General features: G+C 40.9%; 1 protein-coding gene across 1 annotated transcript in view; it reads left to right on the forward strand.

The window, feature by feature from the left end:
- Window positions 1-8,020, forward strand: part of LOC308086073 (exocyst complex component 3-like protein 2) — a 94,818-nt gene extending 86,798 nt beyond the window's left edge. The window contains exons 12-16 of the mRNA XM_080429432.1: window positions 834-969; window positions 1,663-1,785; window positions 1,992-2,147; window positions 4,891-5,012; window positions 7,658-8,020. Of these exons, the coding sequence (XP_080285558.1) occupies window positions 834-969; window positions 1,663-1,785; window positions 1,992-2,147; window positions 4,891-5,012; window positions 7,658-7,952 (832 nt within the window). The 3' untranslated portion in view covers window positions 7,953-8,020. The remainder of the gene's footprint in view (window positions 1-833; window positions 970-1,662; window positions 1,786-1,991; window positions 2,148-4,890; window positions 5,013-7,657) is intronic.
- The last annotated feature ends 1,491 nt before the right edge of the window (window positions 8,021-9,511 follow it).

A 9,511-nucleotide genomic window follows, 5' to 3' on the forward strand; every position in this document is an offset into this window, starting at 1 on the left:
TTTACAAACATGTTTACAAACATTCTGGGTTTGTTTACAAACATGTTCAGGGTGTGTCTATACACATTAAGGGCTTGTTTACAAACATGTTTATAAACATTCAATTGTTTGTTTATAAACATCAATGGTTTGTTTATAAACATGTTTATAAACATGCATGGTTTGCTTACAAACATCCATGGTTTGTTTACAGACATGTTTATAAACACACAGGATTTGTTTATAAACATTCAGGTTTTGTTTATCAACATGTTTATACTTATCTATCAGGTTTGTTTATAACATGTTTATAAAGATTCAGGGTTTGTTTACACACATGTTTATAAACATTCAGGTTTTGTTTATCAACATGTTTATACATATTTATTGGGTTTGTTTATAAACATGTTTATAAACATTCAGGGTTTATTTACAAGCATGTTTATAAACATTCAGGTTTTGTTTATCAACATGTTGATACATATTTATTGGGTTTGTTTATAAACGTGTTTATAAACATTCAGGGGTTGTTTACACACATGTTTATAAACATTCAGGTTGTGTTTATCAACATGTTGATACATGTTTATTGGGTTTATTTGTAAACATGTTAATACATATTTATCAGGTTTATTTATACACATGTTTATAAACATTGAGAGTTTGTTTATAACATGTTTATAAAGATTCAGGGTTTATTTGTAACATGTTTATAAACATTGAGGGTTTATTTGTAAACATGTTTATAAACATTGAGGGTTTATTTGTAAACATGTTTATAAACATTGAGGGTTTATTTATAAACATGTTTATAAACGTTGAGGGTTTGAACATGTGAACATGTGTGTGTGTAGAGGTTTCATCCAGCGCTGTGCGCAGTGTGATCCAGCCATCAGTGAGGATTCTCTACGTAGAGCCAACACCTCACTGGACAGGATAGTCAACCTAGCAGTCAAAGTCCTGTCTGACCGCCTCTACGACCATATACGGGTATGGTGCACTCACACACACACATACGCACACCCACACATTGTCACAGGGAAAAGTACTCATTTTTTTTACTCAAGTAAAAGTATCAATACTGCAATGTAGATGTACTCCGTTACAAGTAAAAGTCCAGAATTCAAAATTTACTTGGGTAAAAGTACAAAAGTATTGATATCAAAATGTACTTAAAGTACCAAAAGTAAAAGTACTAAAATGTTTGAAAATAGCAGATCTACAAGCTCACAACGCGTCTCGATGCGACGCGTTGTGAGCTTGTAGATCGGCTATTTTCAAATAGCCTTGGTCTAAAATAGGGCTAAAGTGGTTAATGTATGTTTTATAATGTAATTATTTATATCTGCAAAGTTACTAGTAATTAAAGTTTTCAAATATAGTGCAGTAGAAGTAAAAGTACAGGAAATTTGAAATACTCCAATAAAGTAACAGTACTTCAAAATTGTACAGTACTTGAGTAAATTGACTTAGTTACTTTACGCCACTGTTCAGAAGTTACGTGTTAACTGACAGCTTTCCTTGAAATGTAGAGGAGCTAAAAGTGCAATATCTGTCTTTAAAATGAAGTGGAGTGAAAGTCATGAGTAAAAAATGATAATCTTTGTCCACCACTGCTCTTTCCACTGTGTTTATCCGTTGTGACTCCTGTTCTCTCGTGTTGCTCTTTGATTCCCCGTGCAGCCGTTCTTTGACAAGTTGGTGAAGAGAAAATGGCTGACGAACACGGAGCCCTTTGAACAGATCCAGTCTCTGATCAAAGAACACTTCAAGATGTTGCGCCGCATGGACAGCCCTCCGTACCACGTACGTGCTCACGCACACGCGCACGCACGCACGCACGCGCGCACACACGCACGCACGCACGCACACACACACACACACACACACTGAGCAAATCCACAGAGGAGCCAATGGTAACGCTGGTGTGTGTGTGTGTGTGTGTGTGTGTGTGTGTGTGTGTGTGTGTGTGTGTGTGTGTGTGTGTGTGCGTGTGTGTGTGTGTGTGGTAGGTGCTGGTGGCAGAGGTTCACAGGAGGGTGATGACGGAGTACCTACGCTCCGTGATGAGAGGCAGGATCATCTGTACCTCAGCCAAGATGAGGAAGAGGATGGCTGCACGACTCCGAGAGGAAGGCAAACAGATCAAAGCTCTCTTTAAGGACCTGGTCAGTGTGTGTGTGTGTGTGTGTGTGTGTGTGTGTGTGTGTGTGTGTGTGTGGGGGGGGGGAGAACCAAATGTCCCCATAGCTATAGCATAATTTGAGGACAATTTCCCTGGCCCTCAGAAGAGAAAACAATTGTTTTATGGTACCCAAATTGTCGATCTACAAGCTCACTACGTGTTGTGAACTTGTAGATAAACCATTTTTGCTCTATTAGCGACACCAAACCCAATTAAACTCAGGCTGTCAGGTTAGGGTTAAAATGGAATTCATGAAATTACCGCCTGAAATCTTTATGTCCTCGCAAGTATGGTAATACATAGGTGTGTTTGTGTGTGTGTGTGTGTGTGTGTGTGTGTGTGTGTGTGTGTGTGTGTGTGTGTGTGTGTGTGTGTGTGTGTGTGTGTGTGTGTGTGTGTGTGTGTGTGTGTGTGTGTGTGTGTGTGTGTGTGTGTGTGTGTGTGTCTGTGCGCGTGCGTGTGTGCGTGTGGGGTGGGCAGGTGTGTTTTGTTGCGTCTGTCAGCAAACATACCCAAATGTTGAGATCAAAGCATTCACAAATTTAACCTCAGCAAAGCATACTAAAGATGGTATTTTGGGATGCTACCTGAGTGTCTATCCTTGAGCTGGGTTAAGTTCTACTCAACAATGGAAGGAAATGCCGTGGTTTGAAAATAATGTGACGATGGGGAATTATGAATTCTGCTAACAGCACAGGACCAAGGACTGATCCTTGAGGGACGCCACATGAAAGATGAGCAGCAAAAGAGTGTGGTGTCACCAGGCTTTCCAGTTCAGTTTCCATTTAGGGCAGATTGAAAATAACTTTATACTTGACATTCAAACCACTTGAGTATCCCTATTGCCTGGAATCCAGACTGATTGCTACGTTCATTTTTCTCACTTCGCTTCACAGTCTGGTAAGCCTCCTATCTCCGTGCACAGTAAACGACCCACGGCTTCTGATTGGTCTGTGTGTGTGTGTGTGTGTGGGGGGGGGGGGGGACCAGTGTTTTCCGATGTAGAACTTGAGTCACTTCCTGACTTGCAGTGGTGGAAAAAGTACTCAAATATTTTACTGAAAGGGATACTTCACTTTCACATAAAATAAACATTTAAAAAATATATTAAAAATAAATGAAAAAAGTAATGGAAAAATCACGGCCCCCTCACGCATTAGAGTGTCCTACTAATGTGTGAGGGGGCCTTTATTTTGCCATAACTTCTTTCATTTTTTTTTAATATTTATTTTTAATGTTTATTTTATGTGAAAGTGAAGTATCCCTTTAAGTAAAAGTACCAATACTGCAATGTAGAAATACTCTGTTACAAGTAAATGTTCGGAATTACAAATTTACTTGAGTAAAAGTACGAAAGTATTGATATCAAAATGTACTTAAAGTATCAAAAGTAAAAGTACTCGTCACGCAGAATGTCCCGCTTTCACAAGTTTTCAAATGTCTAGATTTCATAAAAATCCTTTGAAAATTGTGAGCTTGTAGATTGGCTGGCCAGGCTGGCCAGACTTATTAGCGAAGTGAGAAAAAGATGAAAGCAGCAAATATGTCTTGATTCCAGGCTACAGCATCCCTATTCTGGGGGGAATATTCGCCATGGCACCTACTTTGAGAAACCCTGGTCTAGAGCCCAACTAATATCTGTACGCAGTTCTGTGCCGCCATGTTATTGTTCCTCCACATGACCACATCAATGCTGAATCTGCTAGTCTATAGTCCTAGCAGGTCCAAGTATATCAAGCAGGTTGGACTGACAGCCACATTCCAGTACTCATATTCCTGTGGTGTAAAGTAACTAAGTACATGTACTCAAGTAAAATTTTGAGGTATTTGTACTATATCTGAGTATTTCCAATTTCCAGTACTTTTACTTCTACTCCACTACATCTCAGAGGCAAATATTGTAATTTTACTCCACTGCAATTATTTGAAAACTTTACATAGTAGTTACTTTGCAGATTTTGATTATCATTACAAAACATGCAGTACATTAACCACTTCAGCCCTATATACATTTCGGCCATTTGAAAATAGCAGATCTACAAGCTCACAATGTGTCACGATGCGACACATTGTGAGCTTGTAGATGTGCTATTTTCAAAAGATGTTTATACATTTGAAAACTTGAAATGGGACATTCTGTTTAATGAGCACTTTTACTTTTGGTACTTTAAGTACATTTTGATGCCAATACTTTAGTACTTTTACTCAAGTGAATTTTGAATTCCGGACAGTATGTATATGAAGGACTTTTTTTGGCTTGTTCTGGATCGCTGTTGGAGGCGGAGTTGTGTGTGTGTGTGCGTGTGTGTGTGTGTGTGCGTGTGTGTGTGTGTGTGTGTGTGTGTGTGTGTGTGTGTGTGTGTGTGTGTGTGCGTGTGCGTGTGCGTGGTGCGCGTGTGCGTGTGAGTGTATGAGGAGTCAAGCCAATAGTTTGTTTGGTGGCAACGACCTCACTTTTCCCCCGTTTTTTTTTGTAACCGTTTCGTGATAAAAACAAGTCATATTTTTTGGTTGCCACTGCGCGACCCCAACGGTACCTTCCCGCGACCCCACTTTGGGTCCCGACCCATAGTTTGAGATCCGTTGTGTTAGACGCTGTAATTGCTCATAATATATGAGCTGTTTGACATGCATCATTCTCCACCACCATGCACAACAAACGGCCTCTCAGTATAACAGTACTGTGTGTGTGTGTGTGTGTGTGTGTGTGTGTGTGTGTATTGCAGGAGTCTCCTGCTACGTGGCTGGACAGTGCTCTGACTCGTCTGTCAGAGATCATCGTGTTGGAGGACACTCCGTCCATCCAGATGGAGGTGGGGGTGCTGGTCCGAGAGTTCCCTGATGTCAGGTACCACCTCTTTCTCTTTTACGCTTCACCAACACTTAGCTTTCATTAATTCAACCTTGATTTATTTTCTCGGAAATACATCGAGGCCAGAGCCCTCATTTTCAATGATGCCGAGATTACAAAAGGCATAATACAACAGTGTAATAATATTGAAAATAAGAACAGCAGGATAAAATAAGTTATATATTGTGAAAACAAGCAAAGAACAGAGTATGGAAAAAAAGAATAAAGACATCTTAACACATTGAATGCCAAAAACGGTCCGGACCGTTTTTGAGGGTCCAAACGAGAAGTGCCGAAAACGGTCCGGACTGTTTTTGACCCAATTCTATTTTTATACGAGTGGCCCACGTGGGGCGCTAAAACGAAACTTTGACATCACCCAAGGAGTTTCTGAGAAGAAGAGGCTGGATCTGGCTCCATGTCAAAAATCCTTCCGGTCGGCGTTTTCAATGTTATCTCCTTGATTAAAAGCTTAATATCTCCAGTTCTTTTTAATGTGGTGGAAACGAGCCGTTTTTGATCGGCGATCACGCTGCAATGGAGGGTCGCGTTGGAAATATTATTGTTCCAGGCGTTAGTCGGGACCCTCCGCCGTCTCGCACGCACGCTTTGTTTACATGCACTTCCGCGTCTGGGCTTCTCACAGCACGAAACGTATAACGCAAGTGGATGGAAGAAATGCAGGCACTCAACGTATAATATTTTAATAAACCTCTGGCACCCAATGTGTTAATTAAAACAGTGACAATTTAGAACAACAAGATTAGCGAGTACATTTCTGAATTGCCCCAGTGAGATCATGGAGTGAATTTTTAAAGTGCATTGCAATTCATTCCAGGTAAAGGGAGTGCTAAAACCGAAGGCTGTTTTACCTAGCTCTGTGTTGGACCAATAATGGGATGTAATCCTGAGAACGTAGCTTAAAGCTGCAATATGTGACTTTTATGTCCTTAAATCTTATGTCCCGGTAAGGACTGTATGAATGCAGTCTAAAGGTCTTTAAACACCGGGAGCGACTTGAAAAAAAATATAAATAATTATATGATTATTTCACATCAAACTATTAATTTGGTGATGCCTCATTCATACAGGTAGATGATTTTATTGGCGGTGAAACATTTGTAAATATGTCACTTTATCACTGTGTTATATTTGCTTTCTGTGTGGATGCACTCATAACATAAACAGCAGTTTAAACTAGTCGCATTTGTAACAGCCTTTATAGGCCTATGTATCTTTTATTAGTGTCAAATCTATCGAAATATAACTTAGCTTTATCAACACTATTGTTGTTATGTTGATGGTGCACAGTAGGCGTATACTTTTACAGACCTCACACACTTGCATTTCGCTGATTGTACCTGTATGAGTAGACTGACACATAAACCTTCTTGATTCAAGAATCTTGATTCTCGATCTATCTATGGAACTTATTATCATCTCTCTTTCTTACCGTCCAGCCATTATGCACTCACCCAACACTTACGCATGTAGCCTACATACTCGCACATACTCGCACATCTAGTCAACTGTATCTACACTGTAATATCAACATTGTCAATTTAACTCATTGAGACCTGAAGCCGATTCTACATGTCTCCTAAATCTCAACAGTTTTCTGAAAAAACGTTTCTATATCAGTGGTTCTCAATCTTTTTCATGTCAACGACCCCCAAAATTATATGTATTTGGCCGCGGACCCCCATCAAAATATTTTGTTCCAGGGACCCCCAGAAGTAAAGATTTGAGTTACAAATGTTCACTTTAAAAATATATATATATTCAAAGATTTGCACACATTTTCACGATTTTTCAAAAATAGCAGATCTACAAGCTCGTAGCGCGGCACTCGGTGCCGCGCTATGAGCTTGTATATCTGCTATTTTTGAATAGCCCAAAGTGTAAAATAATGCTTTTTAGCTCAAATCTAAAAATGACACAGTTCCAGGTCTTAATGGGTTAACTCAAATGGAACCAAATGGACCTGTAAGGGCCCATTTGGTGATCATGTGTACACTCTCAGAGTTAGATGTAGATAGTATCATATTGGTTAAAACCAAAACGTATTTAATTTTATAGTGTTACAGCTCTAATTGCGTCTGCTCATTTATTTATGTCACCACTGCCAATTGCACTTTAACTGTAGCCTGGTAAACCCTCCCTCCGGAAATCTCATTTCCATTTGATTCCAGGAGTGAGTCTGGCATGAAGGCTTGTATGGGCGTTTCTAGTGCATTACCAAATAACCGAGCCAATCAGCGTCCTCGCTCATTGTTTTGTGATTGACAGCGGGGGTAGGCCAATCAGGTGGAACCCGAGTGGTTCACACGTCATTAATCAATACACCTTTCATACAAGCTGCTCATTAACATCAAAGACAAACCAATTACTCCTGGTGATAATCACTGCAGCCTAAATTGGCTTAATTGGACATCAAAGGGCCACTTGGACATCAAAGCTACATTGCTCCCGCCCAGCTCCAGCCCACAGCCAAATTGCCCATATAGGTCTGCAGGCCAGACTCACTCCTGAAATAAAATACAAATGAGATTTCTGGAGGGAGGGTTTACCAGGCTACTTTAACTGTGCGTGCGTGTGTGTGTTTACGTGTGCGCGCGTCTCCCACACTCCTCCTCCTCTAGGAAGAAGCACGTGTCGGCCATCTTGAACATCAGGGGGATGACGCGGCAGTCGGAGCGGCAGGAGATCCTGGCGGTGGTGAGGGACATGGAGAGCAGCGGTGACGGCGGCGGCGCCACCGTGCGGCTCTACCGGGACCGCGCGCTCTTCGCCGAAGTCCCCGTCACCTCCGAGGTGCACTGCCTCAACGTGGGCCTGAGTCGCATCGCCCTCACCGCCTCGTCCTGCTTCGCCGGGCTGCGGCCCCGGCGCAAGAACCGGGCCCCTGTCCAGGAGAACCCCGACGACGTCCTCTGAGAGACCCCCCCCCCCCCCCACCCCCCCTCCCTGTGTGTGTCTCAATACGTTGAGAAAGGACCATGGAGGAGGAGGAGGAGGAGGAGGAGGAGGAGGAGGAGGAGGAGGGAGATGGTCAGTGTCTGTTGGTGCGGTGTTAGTCTCTCGACACGGACGTGTTGGCTCACACAACGTTCAAAATGCTTCCAACGAATAGTCTGTCCAACGGGAAGCGCTGGAAATACGTGGACGCCCCCCCCCCCCCCCCCCCACGTTCGTTTTGTCTCAACTGCAGTGGTGGAAAGTAACTAAGTACATTTACTTAAGTACTGTACTTAAGTACAATTTTGAGGTATTTGTACTTTACTTGAGTATTTCCAATTTCCAATACTTTTACTTCTACTCCACTACATCTCAGAGGCAAATATTGTACTTTTACTCCACTACAATTATTTGAAAACTTTAGTTACTAGTTACTTTTCAGATATAAATTATGATATAATGAAACATACATTAACTACTTTAAACCTATTTTAAACCTATGCTATTTGAAAATAGCAGATCTACAAGCTCACAACGCGTCGCATCGCGACGCGTTTGAGCTTGTAGATCGGCTATTTTCAAATATTTAGTACTTTTACTTTTGGTACTTTAAGTACATTTTGATGCCAATACTTTTGTACTTTTACTCAAGTATTTTTTTTATTCTGGACTTTTACTTGTAACAAAGTATTTTTATATTGCAGTATTGGTACTTTTACTTAAGTAAAGAATTTGAGTACTTTTTCCACCACTGCTCAACTGTCGCGTAATTAAGTCCTACACTAAATCAAATTATTCAAAGCGTATCTGTGTAGCAGAAATGGAAATTCTAAAAATCGTTTTAAAGAGATGAACAGATTCCAGGAGGTGTAGTTACACACTCTCTGTAGCATTTGAAAGATTGTGGAAAAGTTGTCTGGCTTGAGAGACTAGTGCAGTGGTATGACCGCCCCACCCCATCGCCACGTGCCCCAACAGACCCCAACAGAAACGGACTAATTGTAGGTGAAACCTACATTGCTTTATTGCAATACAACCGCATGAAGCAGCATAATATTTGCACAATCATCAAGGACAACACCAAATTTGAGATTTAAAAATACATATCATATCTTGCAGGGCAAACGGGAGAGGATCAAAACAAGGCTTTGTACTAAAATATGTACAGCTATTCTTATCAAACAGAGGGAATGAGAAATAAAGGCCTGTCCCTGCTTCTACTAAATGCCCCAGTCACTGTTTGAGGACATATGGTATGTCTGTAATGGCCAAAGGATATTTTAATATATATATATATATATATATATATATATATATATATATATATATATATATATATATATTTTTTTTTTTTTTTATTATTATGTCACAGACCCCTTGCAATTACACTGTGGACCACTGGGGGTCGCCTGCGGGCCCCCAGTAGAAAAGCAATGTGTTGGAGAAGGTCTCAACAGATGCCAGTCAGCTCCTGCCATTCAAAGACAGTTTGAGATACTCGGCTCTTTTGCTAAATCTTTACTAGTTATAGGATCATA

The sequence above is a fragment of the Gymnoscopelus braueri genome (assembly GCF_963280865.1).
Source record: "Gymnoscopelus braueri genome assembly, chromosome: 5".
Taxonomy (NCBI): domain Eukaryota; kingdom Metazoa; phylum Chordata; class Actinopteri; order Myctophiformes; family Myctophidae; genus Gymnoscopelus; species Gymnoscopelus braueri.